General features: G+C 40.8%; 4 protein-coding genes across 4 annotated transcripts in view; 2 read left to right on the top strand and 2 right to left on the bottom strand.

The window, feature by feature from the left end:
* zgc:64106 (uncharacterized protein LOC393348 homolog) overlaps window positions 1–6,938 on the bottom strand; it is a 13,221-nt gene extending 6,283 nt beyond the window's left edge. The window contains exons 1-4 of the mRNA XM_037679193.1: window positions 6,782–6,938; window positions 3,052–3,291; window positions 1,022–1,111; window positions 695–883 (exon numbers count right to left, since the gene is read on the bottom strand). Of these exons, the coding sequence (XP_037535121.1) occupies window positions 695–883; window positions 1,022–1,111; window positions 3,052–3,291; window positions 6,782–6,938 (676 nt within the window). The remainder of the gene's footprint in view (window positions 1–694; window positions 884–1,021; window positions 1,112–3,051; window positions 3,292–6,781) is intronic.
* Window positions 6,939–9,783: 2,845 nt separating this feature from the next.
* Window positions 9,784–16,907, top strand: aqp7 (aquaporin 7). Its single transcript, XM_037679194.1, has 6 exons — window positions 9,784–10,191; window positions 12,802–12,928; window positions 13,004–13,141; window positions 13,245–13,363; window positions 16,158–16,375; window positions 16,449–16,907. Exons 1-6 carry the CDS (start codon window positions 10,072–10,074, stop codon window positions 16,642–16,644), a joined length of 918 nt encoding a protein of 305 aa, XP_037535122.1. The 5' UTR covers window positions 9,784–10,071; the 3' UTR covers window positions 16,645–16,907.
* Window positions 16,908–18,035: 1,128 nt separating this feature from the next.
* On the bottom strand, window positions 18,036–19,914 carry tpgs2 (tubulin polyglutamylase complex subunit 2). The gene is made up of 7 exons (XM_037679195.1): window positions 19,745–19,914; window positions 19,560–19,639; window positions 19,390–19,477; window positions 19,115–19,252; window positions 18,851–18,964; window positions 18,576–18,739; window positions 18,036–18,254 (listed from the first exon to the last, which is right to left on the bottom strand). The coding sequence occupies exons 1-7, from the start codon at window positions 19,818–19,820 to the stop codon at window positions 18,036–18,038; spliced, it is 879 nt and encodes a 292-aa protein (XP_037535123.1). The 5' UTR covers window positions 19,821–19,914.
* Window positions 19,915–20,041: 127 nt separating this feature from the next.
* Window positions 20,042–26,745, top strand: part of kiaa1328 (KIAA1328 ortholog) — a 20,373-nt gene continuing 13,669 nt past the window's right edge. The window contains exons 1-5 of the mRNA XM_037679197.1: window positions 20,042–20,137; window positions 21,504–21,539; window positions 21,649–21,920; window positions 22,059–22,159; window positions 22,317–22,432. Of these exons, the coding sequence (XP_037535125.1) occupies window positions 20,083–20,137; window positions 21,504–21,539; window positions 21,649–21,920; window positions 22,059–22,159; window positions 22,317–22,432 (580 nt within the window). The 5' untranslated portion in view covers window positions 20,042–20,082. The remainder of the gene's footprint in view (window positions 20,138–21,503; window positions 21,540–21,648; window positions 21,921–22,058; window positions 22,160–22,316; window positions 22,433–26,745) is intronic.

Below are 26,745 nucleotides of genomic sequence, written 5' to 3' on the forward strand. Positions count from 1 at the left end.
ATCCATCCATCCATCCATCCATCCATCCATCCATCCATCCATCCATGGCACTGCCTTTGGGCCAAGCTCCTTCTACACCATGACTGTGAGAAGAAGCAATCCATCCATAGATCTATCCAGTTCATCATTCCATCAGTTCCTCCATCCTGCCATCACTCTGGAACAAGACATCAAAATACTAAAATTTCTCTCCTAGATGCAGCAAAATATCCCAATTTAGAGACACCACTTTGCTTTGAGAACCAGTCTGTCTGGTCCACTGTTCTTTGCCCTTCGTCCTTTTCAACACTGTAAACAGAGCAGGTTTCACTATTCTTTCATAATAATAATAATGTCATCACTGTATGTTTCCATACAATGGTGAAATTAGTCTCTGCATTTAACCCATCCACCACCAGGTGGTGCAGTGGGCAGCTATTGAAAGCGTCCAGAGGACATTTTGGGGATGAGGTGTGCTGCCCAGAGACACCACGCGGTACGCAGTGACCGGGGATCGAACCTGGGACTTTCGGGTCCCCACCCGGCTGCCCTGCGTCTACACCATAAAAGCAATGCTGAATTGTTTGAATCAAAAATATAATTTTCCCATGCAGGGTGGCTAACTGTTAGAGAAAACAGCAAAATAATCGATCTGCTCTTGCTGATTTTTTATTTGTTTTCAGACTTATCTGCAAAGTGACTGGCTTTAGCTCACCTGTGTCCTGTAACCTGCGTGCCAGCTCGTTGGTACAGATGATGTTGTGCAGCTTAGTGTGGTTGTACACTCGATCCATGCTATAATAAAGGTTCTCGCCATGAAAATGGGAGAAGTCCACCTGACCTCTCCAGTGGTTGGCTGAGCTGACGGTGACGATACGAGCTGGAGCTGAGCGCTTGATCAGGTCTAGAAGGAGAAAAGAATAAAATTAAGGGAAAATGAAATTAGTGGAGTTGAGTATGTTATCTCAGGAAAAGAAAGCTGAGGAATCATAATTTATCATTCTTGGTACTGTTGGTGTTTTGCAGAGACACCCAGTCTTACCCAGCAGTAAGTTGGTGAGCAAAAATGGTCCCAGATGGTTGGTGGCAAAAGAAGCCTCAAACCCATCTTTGGTGATTTGTCTGGGCAAACCTGTCAGCAACATTAAATATAAAAATGTGCATTTAATTTAATCCAGAATAATAATCTACTTTTTCACAGGCAAAACTGGAACGGTTGCTAAACATTACCAATGAAAAGCCTCAACCTTTACCCTCATCAAAGCGGTTTACCATAATCTCTCCAGAAGTGCGTGTCCCTTTTCTTTGTTTTAAGTCAACACTAAGTTTGATGACTGACTTGTCTTCGGTGTCAACACAAACCTGATTGTGGCCCAGTCATGTATGACTGACTTTACTGGTTGGTGAAAGTCCTTTTTCTTCAATAAGACTGGCCACGCTGTTGAGTCGGTGGCCTTTTTAAAAACATGTCTTGCCACAATCGTTGATGATTATTAGACATGCTGATGCAATTTCAAGCAAAGAGTCCCTTCAGCACAGAAAGTAGGATTGTATTTTTTATTAAAGCTGTGGGGTTTTCATGTTGATTGCAGATTTATGAGAATGTTTTACTTCCCTTCTGCTGAACAATTGACCTCTCTGTCCTTCGTTTACTGGTTTTGGTCATTTTCCCATCAAATAAGAACCATATGAAGAATTTTGTGCTGGTAGGAAATAAAAAAGCAACACATTTCTCAGTCATTCATGCTGTGCTTCCATCAGGCTCTACAGCCCCCCAGCAAAAATTATGGAATCACCAGGAGTATCTTCTTTCAATTGTTTAATTTTGTATAAAAACCAAATACCAGACATGCTGCTACAGAACTATTGACACCAAGATCCATCCTTCTGGCTTTAAGAAACAAACAAATAAAAACCTTAGTTTAATATAAAGTATTTTCTTTAATCTAACAAAGTTAAGTCAGGTACTATGGATGGATTTAAAAAACAAACTTGTTGAAACATTTTGTCTTTTATCCAAAAGACTTCGTCAGTCTGAGGAGCTGCAATAAACTCAGTCTTATAAATAGCACCTTCTCATCGTGGATCAACCAGTTTGCTGGAGACATCCAGAACTAGCTGATCACATGATCAAGGAGGACCATCAGCCTAACAATCAGTCGTTGGTGCCCTAATGACCGCCTGCTATTCGCAGAGGGCTGAGTGATACAGTGGCAGCATTGTGGTGACAACTTGACACGGAGACTCCGCCGCGGTTTAACGATGGACGGGTTCTTTTCACAAAGATGGCCTCCTTCACTCCTCTCTCAAACCATCGTTATAAATTTGAGAGTACATCTCGCTGCTTTCACAAGTCTGAAAGTTGGGACAAAGTGAGCAACAAGGTCTTTCTGCAGAGTCAACGCTTTCCCAGTTTCTCCACAAATCGAACTTAAAGCCTAACTAGTTTTCTGTGATTCACCGTTGCTTTGGGACAAAGTCCAGTGTGGGCCAAGTCTGTGTTTGCCCAAATCCAACACAAAATATAAACTACTGTGGCTATTGTTGCCTACAGCTACTGGCGAAAGTGCAATAAAGATTTGTGCTGTGTCTGTGTGTATTTGTTTTCGCCTGTCTTGTTAGCAAAATATCTAACGAACCATTAGATCGATGCACATTTACGACCGATTAACACTTGGAGCCATCCCAATTCAGAACGGCTGCAAGAGCCTATTGCTCTTGGTAAACATATGAATAGCTATAACTCAGTCAATTTGGCAAGTATTTGGCTAAAATTTGGTGTGGTAGTAGCTGGGAGTCATACGTGCAACACATCTCACAAAATCTCAGAAGGTTGTTGTTAATAAAAATGGTGCTAAATCTGTCCCCTCTCGTCAAAAGATGATCTTAGTTTAAAAATTTGGCAAAGAAGGTGGCGGGCAACATGCAGTCTTATATTCAAGGTTTTTAATTACTGAAGTTTGTTAATAGATTTTTAAAAAGATACTAAATTATATTGTTTCTAAATGAACAAAAGTGCATATTTGCAGCTTTGAATTCCCTGTCTGCTCTGCTGTAGGGGACATGCATCACCTGACACTCCAGCATTGTTCACAAGGATGTGGAGCGCTTTCTCCTCCTCAATAATCCTCTTTGCAAATCCCCTGACGGACTCCATGGAGGAGACGTCCACCAGACGTAGGTGGACGTCTGCGTTTCCTGAAATCTGCTTGATTTCATTTAGCGCTGCTGTGCCTCGAGCCTCGCTTCGACAGGCCAGGATCACACGGGCTCCACGGCGAGCAAGGTCCAGGGCGATGAACTTCCCGATACCTGGAAGAGAGGAGAAACACCAAACAGCTTTTATTCACCGCTGACAGTTAAAACGGCCAAACAACGAGGTTCAATCATTAATTACTTTTTTTAACTTTTGAAAAGCTCAGTTTTACTTGAGGATTGTTTTTTTTTAATTCATTTTATTTACTGTTTTTTTTTTGTTTTTTATTTTATACACACCTGCCTCCACCTTCATTTGCCCCACTCTGAGCCCCTGAGCAAGGCCCTTAACCCCCACCATCTGCTCCCAAAAACAGGTCTTTCTTGAAAATGAGTTCTCATGACTCAATGAGACTACCTGTATAAATAAAGGTAAAATCATAATAATAAAAATTTAACAGTCGTAGACTGCCAGTGTTTTGGGCATGTAAAATATGGACCATGTTCAATTACACACTGCATCAACAGACACCACTTCTTCTGAAGTGACTCTGTGAACAATAAGCATCTTATTCTCGTTAACTTTAATTACAGCTGTATAAACATTTTATATCATTTGCAGGATAAACAAAAGAAGCACATATTTTCATTTTGCAGCAGATTTGACTCATTTATACAATGATGCCTGAGGAAGCGGCCGCGGCCATGCTCTCCTCAGGCAACAAACATATTTTTGGCCCATCACATTTCCACAGTGCATCCTTTTATATAATGCAGTACTTAAAAAATGGAGAGGACCATAAGGAACCATGACCAGCTCTTTAATTTGCCACATGGCTTTCAGGAAGCCATTTTCAAACCCCGCATGGACTTTCCTACAGGATACAGCTTTGCCATTTTGCTACTCAAAAAAGTTGAAAAACATAAATTTTATGTTTTTTCTGTTGGAAAAACTATTCGCACTAAAGGGTAAAAAGGTTTAAAAGCTCAATCATCTGTGGATAAGGTGAGGGATGTCATCATGGAGACTGATGAAGCAATGGTCTCTTTTGATGTCACATCACTTCCTGTTGATGATGCAGTAGAGGTGGTCAGTTTAAAATTAAAATCAGACACCACTCTGAGCAGCAGGACCACACTTTCCACAGAACAACTGGGTCAACTCTTGAAACTGTGCCTGCAGTCAACCTACTTCACATATGGGGAGCAATATTATAGGCAGAAACATGGGTGTGCTATGGGGTCTCCAGTTTCTCCTATTGTTGCCAACCTGTACATGGAGGAGGTAGAAAAGAGAGCCTTGACGTCCTTTTCAGGGACACCACCAAGTCATTGGTTCAGGTATGTTGACGACACCTGGGTTAAAATTAAATCTCAGGAAGTCCAACATTTTACTGACCACATCAACTCTGTGGATAAATACATCAAGTTCACACGAGAAGATGTAAAAAATGGCAGGTTGGCTTTCTTGGACTGTGAGGTCTCAGTCTCTGATAGAGGACATTTGCAGACTGAGGTGTACCGCAAACCCACCCACACAGACCAGTATTTGCAGTTTGACTCCCATCACCCTTTGGAGCACAAGTCAGGAGTCATCAGGACTCTGTATCACAGAGCAGACAGCGTCCCCACTAGCTCAGGAGCCAGGCAGAAGTAGAAATCCTACACAAAACAGGCTCTAGAGCAATGTGGATATCCTAACTGGGCCTTCCTGAAAGCAGAGAAGAAACCCAAACTGGACTCCAGTCAGCCATCAGGTGAAAAGGAGGAACCCAGACCCAGACCAGTGGTCATTCCATATGTTGAGGGAGTATCAGAGAAACTGAGACGTTTATTTTCTAAACATAACGTCCCAGTGGCTTTTAAACCCCAAAATACATTAAAGACTGGTTCATCCCAAAGATCCAGTCCCCCGGCACAAACAGAGTAATGTTGTGTATGCTGTTCAGTGTCAGGAGGGTGATCAGTCTTACATCGGGGAAACTAAACAGCCACTGGCCAAAAGGATGGCCCAGCACAGAAGATCAACATCATCAGGCCAGGACTCTGCTGTCTACACTCATCTCCAGGCCAGCGGTCACTCTTTCAGGGATGAAGATGTTCACATCCTGGACAGAGAGGAACGATGGTTTGAGAGAGGAGTAAAGGAGGCCATCTTTGTGAAAAGAAACCGTCCATCGTTAAACAGGGGTGGAGGCCTCCGTGTTCAACTGTCCCCCTCTTACATTGCTGTGATTGCTAGTATCACTCAGCCCTCTGTGAACAGTAAACAGCCATCAGTGTGCTAATGATCCATTGTTAGGCTGATGGTCCTTCTTGAGCATGTGATCAGCTGGTTTTGACCGTCACCAGCAAAACTGGTGGATCCATTTGAAAATATGCTGTTTGAGTTTGATGCAGCTTCTCAGACTGAAGAAGTCTTTTGGATAAAAGACAAAACGTTCCAACGAAGAAGAATCTGTCGAGAGGGCTTGATTTCTCCTTGTTAGATTTATCTACCTGGATTATTGAGCATGCATCAGGATCATGTATTTTTTTTTTTTTTTAATATCAGCAGAAGAACCTCTGACGGTTTGTTCTAAATCAAAGAACTTGGCTTCCCATGTTGTGTTTAATGTTCAACCACATTCTGATTTCTTATCAGACACTGAGCATAAAACAGATTATATTCTCAGATATGGACTACCGGTAATCTCAGGCTGACACTGTGCAGAAATAACCTGAGAGCAGTTTACTCAAATGCCCACCCTGTGAGTGCATTATGAGCTAAAAGACCCTTAATTTCTCAACAAAGCTTGGTTTATACACAAGGTTTGAGTTAGAAAATCATCTCAATGCTGCTCCCACTGAAACTCAATGACCCCCCCACCCCTAAAACACAGTGAAGCAGCCTGAAAGCAGTTACGCAGAGATTACTCATTTCTCATGTTTGGAAATCCAACTTTTCCTCCTTTCTCGGTCTTTTAAAAAAAAAAGGTACATGCCAGAGTTTTGCTTCTTCAGATTCCTAATTGCTCAGCAGTTTCTAACTTAATCTTAACCTTTTGAGTCAGTAATGAAATGATGATAGCCAGCATTATTGTAAAAATGACAAATTTCTCTGAATAGAAAAAAAAACGTCAAAGTAAAACCCAGACTACAGCTGCTCCTGGCACCTGCACTGAACTCTGATCATTTTACTGCTTGTTCCTTCATACTTGGCTTTTTTTAAAACAAGTTTTCAAAACTTTTTTTTAAAACTACAATCAATTGAAAGGCAATAAAAATGTATTACTCAACTCCTGTCCCTGAGAGGATCCGTGCCTAAACATTTCCATTCAATGTGCATACTTCCCCTCCAGAACTTTTCATACAGAAATATTCTACTTTTCACATTTGTTTGACAAATATAATTACTTTTTAACTTAAAGTTTTAGATGTTCACTCCCTCTTTTACAGTATTTATCACTTTGACCACATGTTGCTACAGCTGCTGGTGTTTTCACTTAATGTTCGAGTCTGGATTTTTACTTTAAGCTCCTTTTTAAAAAAAAAGGCAAATCCCCTAAAATACTCATCCCATTCTGTTTGTCTGTGCCCAGATTATGTGTAATAAGACTTCACTCACCTGTATTGGCCCCTGTCACAATAGCGGTCTTCCCTGTGAGGCGAACGGGGCAGGTTTTTGGATCCCAGCGGGCTCGGCGCTGTAGGCGCACGACCAGAGCCAGCACCGCTGTGGAGAAGACCCACACAGGACAATACAATAGGTCCTGGAAAGACATGTTTCTAAAGAGAAGAATGGGATCCAGGAGCTGCTTTTATAGTAGTTCCAACAAATCATTTACTCCTACAAGGAGGAGTGTTTGAGTGACTATCAGCAGTAAACAGGCTGAGTTTAGGAGAGGTGGAGACTTGCTGGAGCTCAATTTCCTCAATGGTCTGACTTCATGTCCCTGATCTCAGCACTGTTCTGTAAACTCCCTCATGCCAAATCCACCTAACTGAAATCCAGGAAAACACATTTTATACAACATGTTTCTTGGGTAATGTAATGATTTCAGGAGACCCAGACTGGTACGAGACAAGACTCCACAAGGTAAAATATTAACAGAGTTTATTATGTACAAGTGAAAATTTACAAGTGGTCCTCATGAGCCTCTGGGAAACAAGAAGGTCAGGTGGGTTGAATCTCGCAGCTGATCGTGCTACATTTTCTCTTACAGGTACAAAGGTAAAAGGATTTTGTTTTGTCATTTTTAGAGGCTCTGATATGGTGCTAGCAGAGCTGACATCTGTAGACAAAACAAATATGTTGTCATCATCCTTTGTTGAAATCAGGTCTCTCTTGTAAATGAGTCCTCGAGGCTCAATGGGATCAACCGGACTAAATAAAGATTGAATGAAATCTCACAGAAGGTTTAAAACTCATGGTGAAACTCTCAGCAGGACAAATTACCAAGTGTTTGTGTAAATTAGTTTACTGTGGTGACCCCCGAGGAAGGAGCCAGAAGAAGTCAAGGATTCAAGGTTTCGAAGTTCTTTATTGTTAATCACACCACATGTGGTACATGAGGTGGAACAAAATGGTGTACACAGGGTCCCAGTTACATCCAACAAAAGTATAAATTGTAAAAGAAAAACAGTAAAAAGATCTAATATATGAACTAAGAAAAACGATAACTAAAAACACACTAAGCACTAGGTGTTATACGCTGAACAGCAGCACGAACATGAGTCTGTGTGAGCAGATGAGCACGAATGAACACAGTGTCTGTTCCTTATGAAGTCCACGAACATCTCCTTCGTCTTCTCCACATTGTTATGAAGGTTGTTCTTCCTGCACCAGCTCTCCAGGTGTTCCACCTCCTGCCTGTAGCTGGACTCATCGTTGTTTGTGATGCGTCCAACCACCACTGTAACATCTGCAATAATAATAAAAAGAAGAATAAGAAAATATACACACACCATTGTTCATTCAACCTTTACTTATACAGGTTAGTCTCATTGAGTCATTGTGTATTTTATATATATGTGTATATATATATATATATATATATATACATATCGTTGTGTATAGATACCAAATCCCCACCCCCCTTCCCATTTGACAACTCCACTACTTCCGGACATGGAGCAAAGACTCAGCTCATACCTAACATTTGTAACGCTTCACTAGAAAACTCAAAGATGGCTATACAATATTTCAACACATATTTTATAGCACAATTTATTTTATTTATTATTGTACTCTCTTATATTGGGTAAATTAATTATCAGCATTTTTCCCATTGCACATGTGACACATGTGAAGCACAGGACTGCCATCTAAGGTTCTCGGGGAGCATTTGCGGGGTTAAAGGCCTTGCTCAAGAGCCCAGAGTGGGGCAAAAGAGGGTGGAGGCAGGTGTGTGTGCTTCACCTTTTCCACCCACATTTTGATGTTGTCAGTCCGGGGAGCTGAACCAGGGAGTTGACCAGCGACGCTCTGATCACAGGCTCACCCTCTCTAACCTCTGCACCATCAATCCCCCAAACACTGTGCTTAAAAATGTAGGCATAAAAGGCAGGGAAATTAACATTCATTCCTTCAAAGAATGCAAATCTTTAAACTTTTTTATTTACCTGCACTGGGATTCTCATTATTTTGTTGAGCTATCACATGTCATTCAGTGATAATAGGTCACAAAGCGTCATTATCTAGAGAAATAATCCTCTACATTTTTTTGAACAACAGGTTATTTATTGTCATTCGCTTCACATGTGGTACATGAGGTGGAATGAAATTGTGTACTCAAAGTCCCAGTTACAGTATACCCCAAAATAGCAAAAATATAAAGCATAAAAAAAGAAACAGTATACAAGGATCTAAGATATAGCAAAGTGTAGTACAGACACCACAATGAGAAATGAAGGACAAACATGTTTTTTTTTCAATAACATCTAATTACAGTAATCTTAAACTCATACTTTTTTTAATTTCTTTTTAGCTAATTTGGGCATTTTTCACAAAAACTTTGGATCTTCCAGTCTGCGTTTCCAACCCCCCGACACTAGGGGGCACCAGAGGAAAAGCTACCAGAGTGCCATTGGAGAAGCAGTGTTGATTTTTTTTGTGTGCAAACCATGACACCAGATGAATAAAATCCTGTCAACAAGATTACAAATTAAATCAGAGCTGAGGAATAATGGAGATGTGAGAAACAGGTTCTGGTATTTTCCTAAACGTTGCTGTCATTTAAAAACCTCACTTTATGTTTTCGTATTCTCTTGTTTGAACATGGAAAAAAACAAACACAGAAACATGTTTGGAAAAACATGGAAAAAGCTTGTGTGGACCTCGACATGTTCTAACGTCAAGTTCAGATAATGTGAGACTTTAAAGCTGTCCATCAATACTTTGATCGGTCTGTTCCCACGCTCCTTTGACTCCGATAAACAGACTTTACACGGGACAGGAAACACAAAACTGGGTCTAAATGCTGCTGATGTGTTCCATTCATTGTGTTTCTGTTATTAGGAGTTCTCTTTAAAGGCAAACTGAACTCAGCTGGGTGGTTTTCTAAAAAAAATAAAAAAAATCCCTCACTGGTCAAAGCTATTGGAGGATCTGACCGAGGGTTAAGAGCAGAAGGTGGAGTTGAAACAAAGCTATAAACTGTGGACCAATCCAAATGATTTTGTGTAGCAGAGATAAATATGACAGATGCACGCCCAAATAACACACACACAGACATTAAGATATAGAATAGAAGGAAATTCAGAGGCGACAATAGCCACAGTCTTGTATTTTTGGATCACTGCTTGACACTGAAAACATTTCATCAATTCTTCAGGAGAGTTTGAACTCGAGGAGTCTTTATTCTGGGCTAAATCAAAAACATAACTTTTACCAAAACAAGGGACCAGGAAGTAAAAATGAAGGAACACGAGGTCTCTCTGCAGAGGAGAGCGGATGTAACCCGACCCAGAGTTTGGCTGAGGAATGAGCTCTCACGCGTTGGACTTGCTGAATTCCTTTGCACATATGTGATGATGGTAAGAACCCATTCTCCTTTAAACATTTCTGTAAAGTGTGATATGTTTTGAGCACCCCTTGTAAGAAAAGGTGACAGAAAACTTCTTACACCCACCATGGTTTGAATGCTCCTGTCCTAACATTTTATCTCCATTCACACGTGACCTCCATGTGTATAACTGATGTCATGCTCTTTATGTTGATGACCTGACCCAATCTTCAAAAACACACACAAAAATCCATTTGTGCACATGAGTGCTCAGTGTGTGGTGATTGGTGGGTGTCAGGGGGAGAACCAGGAAACCTAATGTTGCAAGAGCAATGGTCAAACAGTGGAGGGGTGTTCAAAGTCACGTTATCTGTCACTGTTACAAAAAGCCACTAGACTGGAAGCCCTACTGCTGCGTGCACGGTGAAGAAAAGCCTGACAAGACATTTGGATAAGTGGGAGGACATGAACACAGACATCTGGTGTTCTACAGCTCACTTTTAACCCAGATACTCAGTCTTATTGTTGAACAACACTTCTTCCTGTTTCCTGCAGTTTGTTTCCCAGTGTCAGCTATTTCTCTTTCATCGACAAACATTATTTTTTTTACTTACATTCTTGGCCTTGTGTCACACATAATTTGATTTCCAGTACTTAGAACTTCTCAGTTCCCTTTTTGGATAACTATATATATGTATATATATGTATGCATGTACATACACAGGTACGTCTGTATATATCTGTAAAATAATGTCGATGAAATTTGCTGAGAAAGTTGAAACTGGGTCATTAAAGCTAAAGAGGCAAAACACTAGCTAAATACTGAAAGTAGCCCATGTCTAGCTAAAAGCTAAATGTACCAAAAGGCTAAGCAATAAGTTGCTACATCCATCCATCCACTCATTATCTTTACCCGCTTCTTCCTTTTCGGATCGTGGGGGTCACTGGTGCCCATATCCAGTCATCAATGTGCACGAGGCAGGGGACACCCAGGACAGGTCTCCAGTCCATCAGAGGGACACAGAGAGACAAACAACCATTCACTCTCTCACTCACACCTAGGGACAAGTTAGAGTTACCAATCAGCCTAACATGCATGTTTTTGGTCTGTGGGAGGAAACTGGAGTATTTGGAGAAAACCCACGCATGCACGGAGAGAACATGCAGACTGAAAGGACCCCGGGCTGGGATTTGAACCGGCGCGATCTGCTCGCTCGCTGAGAGGCAGCTCGATCAACTGCTTCACCGTGCTGCCCAAGTTGCAAAATGCAATCTAAAAAGTAGCTAAAACTGAATTGTATCAGGAGCGTACTAGATGCTGAAATTACTAATTGGCTGGCTAAAAGCTACAAGCAGAAAGAGGTAATCTAAAAAGACCAAGAGGTTAATGGTAGCTAAATATTGCAAAAGGCTAGCTAAAATGTAAAGGCAGCAAAAGGCTTGCTAAGTATCCAGAGTAACACAGAGCTAGCCAAAAGCTACAAGCACAAACAGTGGTGTCCTGATACCGATTCTGGTATTGGGCCCAATATCAACTTCAAGTAGGATTGTACTTGCAGCCTACTCGTAAAAACACCCTGATACTTTGGACCATTACCACTTTTAAGCTTGGTGGCGTGATTTCCCCTTTCACTTTGCAAGTAACTGAAGACAAAACAAATGTCCATAATTCAGAGATATCTGAAGACAAACACAGGTGATGCTAAGACAGCAGACTCTTTGTTGTGTTCTCAATATGAGGAAAGTGTTTCTAAAATCACTGTGTAATGTTTAGTAGTAACTCTGTATTAGTACTTAGTATTGGCAAGTACCCAAACCTAAGTACTCGTACTCTTGGACAAAAAATATTGTGACATCCCTACAGTGTTGCCAGGTGAGAAATGTAGGATTATCGTACTAGAGACATAAAATTATCGTATTTTGAGGGAAATTATCGTACACCCGTCATAACCAAAATAACAAATCTATTAATGCACTATAGTAGTTTTTTTTTCACGATACAGTATTCTAATTCTTTAAAAAAACTTTATTTAACTATAACAATACAAAACAAAAAGTACCAGTTCTTACAATCGAAAGTTACAAAAGGTGATTCATAACATAATGGAAATAAATAAATAAAAAAAGATAAAAAGAAGTAAAAAAGGCATTTTATGAGGAAATTGAAATTAACCAAGAAACTAAGAAATTTGCCAGCATTTTTTCCTTTTACATATTTTAAAGATTTTGCATAGGACTTTAGCTCATTCTTCCAGTGGTTCACATTAGGTTTACATTTGGAAAAACGACATTTATGAACATAATGTTTAGCCAATATAATCAAATTATTGATAGCATATTCATTATTACGTTCAACATGTAAAAGTTACAAAACCCCAAAGTCAAAGCATCCCTTCAAGAGCTCTTGTAAACGAGTCCTCGTGGCTCAACGGGACTAACCTGTTTAAAAAAAGGTTGAATGAAAAGGACTGAACTGAGCATTTTGATATATGAACGGCTAAAATAGACAAAAAGAATGCAGATGTGGCGAGATTGCAAAAGCATGCAGAAAAAATACAAAAAGTTGTTTAAATGTTGACGTAGTCAGTGTTCACAGATTAATAACTGGACCGTGTGTTTTCTGGGTTCTTTCTCTGAACAGGCGCTGGGGCTGGGCTGTGTGGCCCAGGTCGTCACTGGACAGGGGGCGTTTGGACATTTCCTCAACATAAATATTGGGTTTGGACTGGCTGTTGCTATGGGGGTTCATATTGGAGGAAATGTCTCAGGTATACGACACCCCCACAGATCATTTAAAGGTCTTTCCTTGTATAAATAACACATTTAATCGGCTTCTTTTCCAGGAGCTCATATGAACGGAGCAGTGTCTTTCACAATGTGTGTTTTTGGTCGCCTCGCATGGAAGAGGCTCCCCCTGTTTATTTTGGCACAGTTGTTTGCTTCGTTTCTTGCAGCTGTAACAGTTTATGCGGTTTATTATGGTGAGGATGCACTACTGTACATGTTAAAACCTACTCCATGCAGTATTTTCAACAACAATTCTGAAAAGATGGAAAATGAACAATTCTGTTAACATATTTGCAGAAGCCATTTATGATTACTGTGGAGGAAACCTCACTGTAACTGGGCCAAAGGCCACCGCTGGCATCTTTGCCACCTATCCTGCACCATACCTCTCCTTGATGGGTGGATTCATTGACCAGGTAGACATACTAAGTCCTTTCTTGCATTACAAGACATCTTGATTTTACCATGGGATGTTGTAAAATGGAAAAACAGCCAAAGAATATAATTATTTGTTATCAATATAAACCTTAATTGAAAAAAAAAAAAACAACAACCACAACTTTATATACCACTCCAAAATGATTAAATTGTCATTTGAAATTGACAAAACACGTTCCAAAAGAATAGTGGACACAAAGATGGGTGAATTTTAGTCCAAAGAATTAAAGAAGAATCTCATTATGAAACAGCTTACAGTTACTTTAGATTTGAACTAATTAATAACACAAGTACCAGTCAACTTCTTTTCCTCCTCAATCACATACCGAGTTTCTAAACAGCATCACTGGGTGAGGAGGTTGCAGGTTAGACGATCTAAAGTGCAGACTCAAAATGAGTAAACTAAAACGAGCAGCAGGCTAATAAGCCAGTAAATGACTAATAAGAACAATAAAAACAAAAAGAAAATTAATAATATTTATCTGAGGAGCAGCTTTGAGTTTAACTTCATCGCAGACTCTCATCTTGAACAAGCCTGAAGGCGACAGTGGAAAGGAAAAACTCCATCATGAAGAAGAAACCGTCAGCAGAACCAGGCTCAGGACAAACAACCATCTGCTTCGACCGGCTGGGTTTAGTAGGAATAGATACACAATGGCAGGTCAAGAATCACGTGTTAAGATAGAAATGTGGTTTATTTGACCTCCAGTAGTCTAAGCCTATAGCAGCATAACAAGCCAACCTTAACTATAGGATTTATCTGGTCAAAAACTGGTCATGACTCACATCAAAACAACCATCAACATCAACGAGGACCCTCATCAGTACACATACCGTGAGAACCGATCAACAGAGGATGCAATCTCCTCTGTGGTCCACACTGCACTCAACCACCTGGAGCAGAAAAACTCTTACGTCCGTATGCTCTTTGTGGACTTCACATCCGCCTTCAACACCATGATCCCCCAAACCCTGATGGACAAACTATCCACACTAGGACTAAGCCCCTCCATCTGCAACTGGGTACTAGACTTTTTAACAAACAGACCACAGTTAGTGAGGATCCACAACCTCTCCTCCTCCACCATAACCCTCAGCACTGGCTCTCCTCAGGGATGTGTGTTGAGCCCCCTCCTGTTTACTCTGCTCACATATGATTGTGCAGCTACCCATCCAGGCTGTCACATTGTAAAGTTTGCAGATGATACAGCGGTGGTGGGATGCATCACAAACAATGATGAGTCCAGCTACAGGCAGAAAGTGGAACACCAGGAGAGCTGGTGCAGAGAGAATAACCTTCACATCAATGTGAAGAAGACAAAGGAGATGATTGTGGACTTCAGAAGGAACAAAAACACCTACACCCCCCTGAACATAAGAGGATCTGCGGTGGAAGTGGTCTCCAGCTACAAGTACTTGGGTGTACACATGAATGACAACCTCAGCTGGAGCAACAACACCACCAGCCTGATCAAGAAAGCTCATCAGAGACTCTACTTCCTCAGACGGCTGAGGCGAGCTGGTCTGGGAAGCTCAGTCCTCACCTCCTTCTACAGGTGTGCAGTGGAGAGCATCCTGTGCTCGAGCATCAATGTGTGGCATGGAGGCTGCACAGCTGCAGAAAGAAAAGCTTTGCAGAGAGTGGTGAAGGCTGCACAGAAATCTGTTGGAATCAGTCTCCCCACCATCACAGACAGCTACACCTCCAGATGCAGGAAGAGGGCCACCTGCATCATGAAGGACCCCACCCACCCAGCACACACACTTTTTGCCCCACTCCCCTCAGGAAGGAGGTTAAGGAGCATTAAGTGTAGAACCACTAGACTGAGGAACAGCTTCTACCCTGAGGCTGTTAGACTCATGAATCTCTAACTAGAATAATCACTGTGAAAAACCATATCATGTTGCTGCTGATCTGTTTCATGTTGCTGCTGATCTGTTTCAATGTTGATGTGTTCATGCGTGCACATCTGCTCACAGACTCATGTTCATGTTTGTGCTGATGTTCAATGTTTTATGTTATGAGTGCTTAGTGTATATTTAGTTGATGTTTTTCTTAGTTCATATCTTAGATGTTATTACTGTTTTTCTTATACATTTTATTGTTGGATGTAACTGGGACCCTGTGTACATAATTTCGCTCCACCACATGTACCACATGAGGTGCGAATGACAATAAAGAAACTCTGACTCTGACTCTGATCAAAATGGAAAGTCTTAAAACTGGACAATGTGTCAGCCTCACGGACAGAAAATGGAAGTTGGTTCCACAAGAGAGGAGCCTGAGAACTGAAAGATCTTCCTCCCATTCTGCTTTTGGAAACTCTAGGAACCACAAGTAAACCTGCAGTCTGAGGGCAAAGTGCTCTGTTAGGAAAATATGGAACAGTAAGATCTGTAATATAAGATGGAGCTAGGTTGTTGAGGGCTTTGTGGGTTAGAAGTAAGATTTTGAATTTGACAGGCAGAACTGGACACAGAAAAACGTTGATCTTCTGTCATTCAGTTCATAAAATTCATTTCACAGGGATCTTAAAATAAAGTTCATTTAAATCTATTTTTCCTAAGGGTCCTCCGTGCCAAACAAGAAACTGTCCAGTTTGTTTTCAGTGCTCATTTTTAATAATCAAAAACTTCCAAAATCCTCAGATTCAATATTTGACTTTTGCCTCATTTTATTATTTATAATCCATGTACTGTTTATGACTATTTTATGCCATTGCATTTGACAACGTTGAAACCTTTGGGGATGTTTACTGATGTTTGCTCCAGGTGTTTGGCACAGCAATGCTGCTTCTTTGCCTGATGGCTCTGTCCGACCAGAAGAACCAGCCAGCTGCCAGGGGTGGAGAACCTCTCACAGTAGGTCTGGTGGTGGTTCTCATCGGCCTTTCTCTGGGCAGCAACAGCGGTTACGCCATCAACCCCACCAGGGACATTGCACCCAGGGTCTTCACAGCCATAGCAGGCTGGGGAGTGGACGTGTTCAGGTAAACAAGAAGGGATTTTGTTTCACCTCTGACCTTTGTTCAGTCTAACGTCTCGAGATTTCTATTTGTGTAGGTCTGGAAATGGGTGGTGGTGGGTGCCTCTAGTGGCTCCCCCCATCGGAGGAGTGCTGGGAGCAGGGGTGTACAAGGCATTTGTAGAGCTGCACCACCCGCCTCTCTCAGAGCAAAAGGAGGAATCTATTCCTCTGAAGAAAGAAGAAAACTGTGATGATACATGTGCAAAACCTCATGCAAATACAATCATCTAGGTGCTTGTACAGCTGTGTGAACATCTGTATGCTGCTCAAACTTGAGGGTTAAAAGGACAGAAACCGACTGCTTAAATGGGAACATAAACACTTTTCCAAAAAAGTTTTAAGTGTTACGACTCAAATTATTCAAAATGAAACCCTTTACCTGTGCTGTAGATGGATCTGGGCTTTGTGGACCTAGTTATCCATACTAGCCACAAGATATTTTGGGGGAAAAAGGAGTAAAAAGGAGGATTATTCAATTTAGTACAAAATAAAAAAGACAAAAAACACATGCTGTCTCATATTTTGTGTTTATCTTATGAAGAGAAAAGCAGCTGAGGTGACCATGAAGACCAGGGTAAATAAAATATAGAACATCAACATATCACATAGTGGTTCACAAAACCAGGGACCTTCAGGATCCTTGAAATTTCAGGGAATGTAAAGAATGGTAAACAAGCCCCCTACAGTGCACGGATACTTATGAAAATAAAACAGAAACAGGACGTGTGCTCCTCACTGCACGGAGGAGTCGCAGCACATTTCCACCACGCCTGTCAACAGCAGCCTGTGGACAAAAACGGTCAAATATGTCGTTTCTAAACAAAATCAGGTTTGATCAGGTATGTTGTTATACTTCTGACATCACAAACAGGAAATGGAAAAAGGTGAAAAATGCTGCAGTTCACATCAGTTCATAAAAAACTGAATTTTTACGGTATTATTTTGTGTTGCTCTGGACTTGCTTGCAAACATTTGTGTAGCTAAATGTGATGACGGGTGCGTCAGGTGCTGCAGACTTCGTGGTCACGAAGTCGCTCCGAGGCCCGGCGTAACCTTTGGTTTGCATGCACAAAAACATGACTCTCACATGGAAGCTGTAACTAATGTCTTTAACGTTTTTGTTCTGCAGAACTGCATTTCAGTCTTTTTCAGCTTCAAACTCAAGTTCTTACTTTTGGTCTTGTCGACGGAAATTTCTACATCTTGCTTTTAAAAGTTCACCTGTTATCGAAACACAGAAATGTGCGACACTTTGAGAGGCAAGCTGTTTTTATACTTAGCATAAAACAAAAACGAGCAGCCAAAAAATCATAAAAGCACTTACAAATTGATTGTGTTTTGGTAATAAGTTGAAAGATAAAGTGAGCTCAGGGACAATCAGTTTCCTTTTCAACATTTGTTAACAATCTGCATCATTTGTGTCGACTTAAGACATAAACTGAGCCAGATTACCAAAGAACCCTGGGTAAGCATCTTCTTAGACACTTAACTTTGTCTGACTTCACGTTGCACAGCGATGAGGTGACGTCTAGTAAATAAACAATGGCCGATCACTTTTTTAAAACCATGCCGTTCAGACAGTAACACTGCGTGGTTTCCTTCTTTCTTGACAGGGAACTTTATCACCGCTTTGCTCCACCGGGTCTGCCTGTATTGCCTTGGCTCTTGGCAGCACCCCCTGAGCTGCACTGGGCCAGCTGCTTCTTCTGGGGGGGTGGCACTTTGGCTTTGCCTTTAAAAGCCTTGGTGGGGTCCAGCTTGTTTAGAAAGGGATCTCCAGCAGCATCTGCTTGGCTGAGCTCATTGCTGAAGATCAGGGGCTGATAGAGGGACGCCCACTGCTGCTGAGAAAACCGCACCACAGATCATTTAAAATAATGTGCATGCACAAATACGAAGAGTAATTCTGAAAAGCATGCTACTTCCTGTACTCAAGTTTTGACACTAAGCACATATATACACAAAGAGAACTATTCTCAAAAACATCTGTTTATGATTTCAAGTTTAAACAATTTTTTTTATAAAATATTACGAGTTAAAATTGCAGCATCTTGAACATGAAACATACAAATTAAAGTCTACTTTATAGAATGTACTTGCAGATAATTCAAGAGTTAAATATACCAGAAAAGCCTTCAAAGAACGAGACAGTCGATTCCTACCTTGGCCTGGGGGCTTGGACCGTAAGGGGTGTAGGCGTATTGCCACTCAGGCAGACCAAAGTGTGTTATCATCAGTCGGTAGTAGGCGGTAAATGTTTCCGTCAGAAAATGCCAGCACAGCGAGTGGTCCAAAAACCAGATCTCACTTTGCTGGGCTACCACACCTGGAAAATGTACACAACCACCGTGCATTTTAATCTTCCACGAACCAAAAAAAAAAAGTAAACATGCTGTCATGAAATAACATCTAGAGTATGTGAATTTAAATGAAGCACCTGGAGTGCACGCTTTGTAAACGAGACACACTTTTCCGTTCCCACCACAAGAATCGAGCTCGAAGATGCGGCTCCGGGCGTCAAAATGAGGCGCAGCAGGCGCACGCTCCAGTCCTGACAGAAAACACTAATGAAACTTGTGCACATATTTACTTTCCAACCAACTGCTCATTCATTAGCCTCCTTTCTGGACAAGTAAGCACACACACGTTGTAATTATGGAGTTGAACCCACACCAGGATCTGACCGGTAGATGCTTACCACTTTCTTTGCTGCTCTCCTCCCAGTCCAGGTCAGCCAGTGAGGGCGCATTTGGGAGAGAGAAAAGCGATACAGGTTGTAGAAGAGGACACAGCCTGCTCACACTGTTGATCATCATGCAACCCAAGGGCACGCACTCATCTGGAACACAAACAGAACCACGCAGTAAAGACTGTGCCTGAAGATGAGCTGAATGCTAAGATTTTTGTAGGAATACGAGTTATAGAATATAATATATAGAATATGAATATTTTGGAGGAATATGAGAAATCACCTACTGTCTAATTTAACGCTCCAGGTTAATGCAAACCCGTCAGTTGTGAGGTAAAAGTTTCTCAGGTCTTCTGGTAAAATACATGTGTTTTTCTGGGAGACAAATCCAACATATCTATTTATAACCAATGTAAGCATTAAAATTGTACAAATTAAATCTTTATTTTCTTTTGACCTGTTCCCATGACAGCAGGCTCCTCTTATCTGCTGACTCCCTCTCTGCAAAACGCACATCAACCACTCCTGGCATGTTCTCTGCACCAACAAGGGCAAATGTTTTTTTTGATCATTTTAATGAACACAGAGCATGAAAGCTAACCTAAAATGGCTAATGTTAATGAGAAAAATATCAATACAAACCGAGTATTTGAGTAATGCCGAGTGTTAGCCTCTCAACAAAACCTTTGAACAATAAGTTCTCTTTTGTCTCTTCCATTTTGGATTCTGCGAGCAATTATTTTAGTAAAATAAGGTAGACATTCTCTAACACCGGCACAGCATCCTCCAGCTCAGCTGACAACAACCGCACAGGAAGTGACGAATGCCATTTGGAAGCAATAGCGATGTATATTTCAGCCAATCAAAAGGCGGGTAATTGCAGCTCTCAACCTATCAGAGACGTGGTTACAAAAATAAAGGCGGGGCTAAAGTCCCTTAGCAACGCTTGGTTCGCAGGGAGTGGTGGCGGTTGTTTCAACATGGCGACAGCAGCGAAAAAGAGAGACGATTCAGGGATATTTTGGATGAATGAAGGTATACTTTATTTTATTTAACTCTGAAAGATTAAATTTTCAGTTCAGAACCATAAACAAAGTGGTAGTTTTTCCACAGTATTAGCATTTGTTTCGTATGCTGGACAGAAGGAAAGTAAAGTTGTTTTGTCAGGAAGTAAAACAGCATGATGTTAGCTGGCTAATAGTTCTTAAGTTAGCTTAGGTCTTATTTATGTTAAAGATTTGACCTGCTTTCATCGTCCCTTAAGTCTATTGTGTTTCCTAACACTCTTATTCAGCCACAACAATGCTAAAGTACTGTATGGATTTTTCTGAATTATTTGACCTAATTTTATTATATTTTATTTAACCTTTATTTATACAGGTAGTCTCAAGGACTCATTTTCAAGTGAGACCTGTTTGGGAGCAGATGGTGGGGATTAAGGGCCCAGAGTGGTGCAAATTAGGTTGGAGACAGGTGTGGGTGTTTCTCACCTTTTCCACCCCCATTTTGATGTTGTGGGTCCAGGGAGTCGATCCGGCAACCTTCCAATCATAGGCTCACCTTTTCCAACCTCTGAGCCACCACTCCAAAAACAAATGCTTATTATAACCTCAAGCTTAAATCCCAAAGCAAGGTCAATGGAGTGCCGTCGTCCCCAATAGTAATATACAAGGACATTTTTTGGAAACCGAATAAAATAAAATAACTTTGTTAGTGGGGACGCTGTCCGCTCCGTGGTACAGAGGGTGATGGGAGACAAATCATTTTGGATGAAAGACGAAACGTTTCAACAATTTTTTTTTTCTTTTATTAAATGCGTCCAGTGGACTTTACTTTTTAATTTATTTAATTTTTCTACCTGGATTATTGAGCATGCATCAGGATATCATATAATGTGTGTGTTATTACCAACATGTTCAAACCTTTAAAAAAGCAGTATGCGTGGGGGGTGGTGTTGTAATATATTTTTTATTTATTTTATTTTTTTTGTATGATGCCAGGGACAGAATGTGTTGTGAATGACTACCACGTTAAAGTGTATGTCAACGTCTAAATCTCACTGAGTTGTAGCCATTTGGGCATTTTTAAGCTCGCCTGGCTGTGGCAGCCATCTTGAATGGGGTTGAATCTAAAAGTTAAGTTGTAGCTGTACTTTCAGTGATTAGCTCTTACAAGTTTTATTTGAATTTGTCTCGTGGTTCATGAAATATTCTGATAACAGGCACACACACACACACACACTGCCTTTTGGTCGCAGGAGGTACACTTTAGTTTTACTTGTTCAAACTTTTAAAAATAATATGTTCTCTTTCAATTCTTAGCCTGATGTTGCAAATTTGTTCTGTGGTTTGTGTGTGTTCTTGTCCTTTATAAAACTAAAGCGACTCTTTTCTTTATGCAGTGTCTGATGAGGAACAGCCTTTGGTATTCGTTCCTGGTGAGTCTCGTGATCTTTTGACAACTTGTGGTCACATTGTGGGGAAATTTTAATACGTATCTTACCCGTAGCGTTTTTTCCTGTTATGTCTTTCTACTAACTGGCTCAGGAGTTGACAGTGGAATGAAGACTCGAACGCCTTTCGGTCTCGGACCAGATGGCACCGGTACATCCGGTAAAAGAGGAACCAAGCTCAGAGAGAAACACGGCTCTGAGTGTAAAAATCAAGGCACACAAAAGACGGCAGGAAGAACGCAGAGACACTTGGAAAGTGATTTCTCTGGAGCCTTCACAACAGAAAAAGTGCCAGTCCAACATGCTGCTATACCAACTATGCACACAGTCTCTAAGCCCCATGATGCATTTCACCCTTTGTCACAGGTAAAGCATTGTTTTAAATCAACTCTTCTCCTCTTTGCGTCATGAAGTAAATGTTTCATTACATAAGTGATGTTTCACTTCAGGATATTTTACTACTACCTAATAATAATTGTTCGCTTGTGAACATTATTCACGCAGGTGAACTCTGAGAACAGCAGAGAGAAGAGCCAAGTCTCTTTGAAAGACCTTTGTCTTGAAGATAAAAAACGAATTGCAAACCTGATTGAGGAACTTGCAAGGTAATAATCTGACGTTAAGCTCATAGATGGTAAGCTTTGACGAGTTACATCATTCACTTCTATAGTTAAATGTTGCATGTTTGTGTATTTCTTTGACCTCTTGGATTATGTAATGTCAACAGTTTGTTGTTTAACATTGGTCTTTCTTTCCCTACAGAGTGAGTGAGGAGAAAGAGGAGTCAGTGCAGCGTCTAAAAGATGAACAGGGGAATTTTGAACGCAAGGTCCAGCAGCTGGAGCAACAGAACCTGATGATAGCACAGGAGAGGGAGAGTATCCTTTAAATAACAGGCAGGAAACTTACCGGTATTAAAGAGTAATGCCTTGTGCATTATGTGATTTAAACATAATGTCATTTGTTTAAAAAAAACAACATGGGGCTGATAGTGTTGTAGTACTCGAGACCGGTCTCGAGACCACTTTTTGATGGTCTCGTCTTGGACTTGACCACATTTGGTCCCGGTCTTGTCTCGGTCTTGGACATTGAAGACTTGGGATTTTATTTCAAGACCACAACTGTGTAAATATCACTAAATTGCCCGAATCTTGTCCAGTTTATTTGTTAACATCTTTATTTTTATTGGATGCAAAACGTACTGATTCATACCTGACTCGTTGCTAAATACGTGTTTTTGTTACCACTGTCACGCCCACCCCCTTTCACTCACGCGTGGTTCTGTACCAACAGAACAATACAGACAGCAGAACGTAACGTCACATCCAGGGGTGAAAGTAAACCAGTCTGGTCCCGTACTGCGTACCACTAAAAGATTCTGCACCAGTACGCAGTACCTGGAAGAGAGCGGCTGTCTGCTGTAAAGCCTCATTCAGAACCAGTCCCGGCTGCACTTTGGGTCAGAATAAATTCTCTAGCAATAATCAGTCTAAACCATGACTTAATCAGTTAATAGATTTTTTTTTTCTCATTTCAAATTGGTTCTGAACCGTTCGTGCTGGAGCCTCGGTTCTCTACTGCGGTGAAGTTAGTTTTATGTTGGACGTTCGAGCTCCGTGGCTTCAGCGGTGTGTTGCTCTCGTTCGATCCCAAGCAGGCAGTCTGATTTCAGTCAGCTGAGCTCAGTCTGCTCCTCCTCCGAGACATAATGGTTCTCTTAGGGACCGTCAACAAATTACCAAAACAAACTCTTCAGAAACTAAAATTAATATATTTTACATCATTTGACCCACTGACACAAAACTAATGTTAAACTATTCTAATAGGCCTGACACACAAGACACCATCATTTATTTCTCATTTTCAATCATTTTCTAGTTAGTTATTGATGGAAAACCATGATTTTTGAACAAATTTATGTAAAATTAAAAAAAAAATGCTTTAAAATGAAAAATAAATGCAGGTGCCTCGTCTGTCAGGTCCAGTGAAGTAGTTTAACATAAGTTTTGTGTCAGTGAGTCACATGACATGAACATTATTGTGCAAAAAACACTGAATGTCTGATTTTTTTTGTTATGTAGCTTTGAAAATTTACAAAAGCTGATACATTCATTCAAAAGCAAACTTAAACTTACAGGATGTAACTTTTTTATAAAAACTATTTTCATAAGTGGCAGCACGGTGGCGCAACTGGTAGAGCTGCTGCCTCTCAGCAAGCAGGTCCCTGGTTCAAACCCCGGTCCAGGGGCCTTTCTGGGTGGAGTTTGCATGTTCTCTCCGTGCATGCGTGGGTTTTCTCCGGGTACTCCGGTTTCCTCCCACAGACCAAAAACATGCATGTTAGGCTGATTGGTAACTCTAAATTGTCCCTAGGTGTGAGTGAGAGAGTGAATGGTTGTTTGTCTCGTTTGTCTCTATGTGTCCCTGTGATGGACTTGCGACCCGTCCAGGGTGTCCCCCGCCCCTCGCACAGTGATTGCTGGACATGGGCACCAGCGACCCCCGTGACCCAAAATGGAATAAGCGGGTAAAGAAAATGGATGGATGGATGGATTTTCATAAGTTACATATGTTTTTTTTTTTTTAACATATTTTTTAGAACTGTCACTATGTCGTGACAGTAGAGCATACGACAGATAATCTGTGAAAAGATTGAGCTCCAAGACTTGAGGTCTTGATCTTGACTTGGTCTCGGACCCTAAAAGTCTTTTCTCGGTGTACACTGGTTTTGGTCTTGACCTGGTCTCGGGTTAGGTGGTCTTGACTACAACACTAGGGGCTGATGATGTGCGAAAAGCTTCAGTTATTACAGTTCAACACAGAAGTAATGAAATTCTTCTGCTCCAGGTGGAGTTGAATTTACTAATGGTCTTTTGAATGATCATTATTAAACTTAGCATTTTTAACAAGCTTTTATGTACCAATACTTCACAGAGTGTTGATTTCTCTTTAGTGGCCTGTAGTGTCCTGACACGAAGGCATTCCAAGGTGGTGAAGCTCACTGAAAGCAAGGATCCTCGCATGATCCCCAGGTAATTAATCAGAAAAGAGTTGCATTCCAATAAAAGTTTCACCAAGTGGGCAAAAATGTTTAATATTGACGTAGTAACAAAGTTTGAAGTTGTACAATTGAAGACAACAAAGCATCCGATATTATTTCTGTGGATATAGCTGTTGTCATCGTTTTTGTCTGGCATATATTTGCTCTTCTCTGCATGATGCAGTTAAAGCACAAAAGAAGTTCTTGAATACAGTCTGGTTACTTTGACCCATGTGCTATTTCAAAACAATCCTGCAGGGGGCAGTGTTGTCTCATGCAAGCCTATTTTGAGAACGTAGCCAAGACTTTTCATTCTGACGCAAAGGCACAGAAATGGATGCATTTAGATTAGTTGATGTTTGCTGCAGTTGTCCTTTGCAGTTTTATCTAATGTTGTGCACAGAATCAATTTCATGGTTGAAGTCCTGGTCCGGACCGCTTGAATTATCTTCCGATCTAAACATGAATTTTGATATTAACTTTAGAGGATCATGGTTTCATCGTGTGATGCCCCTCGCTCCACAGCGATCAGATGGGTCACCAGATGATTCTTGTCTAATCAGGAGACAAGCGTTAGCGTCAAAACATTAAGCTAACCTACTGTTGTCATAGAAGTTATCTTCTCACTCCAGAGAATTACTATTTTAGGTTAAAAATACTGCAAAAAAATCAAAAGAAATTGACCCAGCTGGTAATTTGTCTGATTGGATATGGCAGAAAGTACAATTAGAAGAGCAGAACTCCATTAAAGGCACTTTAACTTGGAGACTTGGCATTTACACTGAACTTTTAACTTTATTAAAGGTGTTTGAGAGGAAAAGGTAGTTGGACCCAAGCTTCTTGGGGTGGGGTGGGGGGGTCTTTTAAAGTGTATACGAGAGTCGTGAAGGCTCTTCTCAGGCAGGAGGTTTCGGCACTTCTTCGAAAAGGTTAAGGAGACACCAAAGGCAAACACACTGAGTGAGAGTCTTGTCAAGTCTAATTCCATTACGCCCAGCTTATCTTATCTAACCAAGACTCAGGGTTGTCTGAGGTATAAAGAATGTGGTACTATACTTTAGCCTCAAGCCACCCAGGATGAGAAGGAAAAGTACCCTTGATATTTGGGATATTCAGCTGACATTTGCAATCGACTGGCACATAGCACCAAATTTGTATTTGAGATAGGAAGGCTGAATTTTGTACTTTAAGGCATGTTGGTCTGAGAAGACATTATAAAAACATTATACAGTATGTGCTAAATAATGACGGTGGCTTGAAGCAGAAGTAACCTTGAGGGTTTGTAGAAAGAGGCATTGTTGCATGCTATTTAAAAATACAAATACTGTGATTAAAGACTGGCAGAGCTGAATTTATTTATTTTTGAAGGTTTAAATCGGGGGGTCTGCAACCTCTAAGATCAAAGGAGCCATTTTTACACCTTCATTCACGACATTAAACGTGTCCGGAGCCGCCACAACCTGCTACAACTGTGGTTATCAACTGGTGGCCCGTGGGCCACTTTAGGTTTGCTGGATGGGGCTTTTGTGGCCAGTAGGGGTGACATTGCAAAGCAAAAAATTTCTAATGATTTTTAACTTTTCTTAAAGTAAAAGACGAGATTCTTTAAAAGAAAGGGGGGAAAAATCAGTTGTTACAATTTTTTCAAAGTAAAAAAATCTATAATGCAGATGGTTCTTCATAAAAAAAGAAATGAAGCGTCAAGTTAAAGTATGTTTTACTTCTTGGACTCGCTCCAGTGTTCACATATTTGCAAAATAAATGACAGGAAAGCTGTTTAAACCACTTCTTTTTTGTTGTTGGTATAACGACCAGTAAAATTCAGGTTTATGTCAGTTTTGATCAAAGCTCGACAGAGTTGCTGCAGAGGGACCAAAGAGCCGCATGTGGCTCCAGAGCTGCAGGTCGCAGACCCCTGGTTTAGAAGATATGGCATGTACAACATAAACATTTGGTTTAATGTGCCTTTTGTGCTGACATTAGCTGGAAACATGCACTTGGATGGTTGTAAGGTTATTATTATTTTTTTAATTATACCAAATTCAGGTCACTTATGTCAGAGAACATGTTCAGAGCCTGTCTCTAGCTCAGCCTTTGAACTGCATACAATGTGTAAATGATCAGTTTAACGTACAAACTCAAATACAACCC

Source organism: Nematolebias whitei, chromosome 7 (genome assembly GCF_014905685.2).
Source record: "Nematolebias whitei isolate Nwh7 chromosome 7, NemWhi1, whole genome shotgun sequence".
Lineage (NCBI taxonomy): Eukaryota > Metazoa > Chordata > Actinopteri > Cyprinodontiformes > Rivulidae > Nematolebias > Nematolebias whitei.

What these genes read in the sequence shown, in the direction of transcription:
- aqp7 (XM_037679194.1), top strand. Translation starts at nt 10,072, where the DNA reads ATGAAGGAACACGAGGTCTCTCTGCAGAGGAGAGCGGATGTAACCCGA. An exon ending in TTTGCACATATGTGATGATG is followed by an intron (nt 10,192 to 12,801) that starts GTAAGAACCCAT and finishes TTCTCTGAACAG; the next exon opens with GCGCTGGGGCTGGGCTGTGT. An exon ending in TATTGGAGGAAATGTCTCAG is followed by an intron (nt 12,929 to 13,003) that starts GTATACGACACC and finishes CTTCTTTTCCAG; the next exon opens with GAGCTCATATGAACGGAGCA.
- tpgs2 (XM_037679195.1), bottom strand. Translation starts at nt 19,820, where the DNA reads ATGGAAGAGACAAAAGAGAACTTATTGTTCAAAGGTTTTGTTGAGAGG. An exon ending in CGGCATTACTCAAATACTCG is followed by an intron (nt 19,640 to 19,744) that starts GTTTGTATTGAT and finishes TTGTTGGTGCAG; the next exon opens with AGAACATGCCAGGAGTGGTT. An exon ending in CTGGAGCGTTAAATTAGACA is followed by an intron (nt 19,253 to 19,389) that starts GTAGGTGATTTC and finishes TTTGTGTTCCAG; the next exon opens with ATGAGTGCGTGCCCTTGGGT.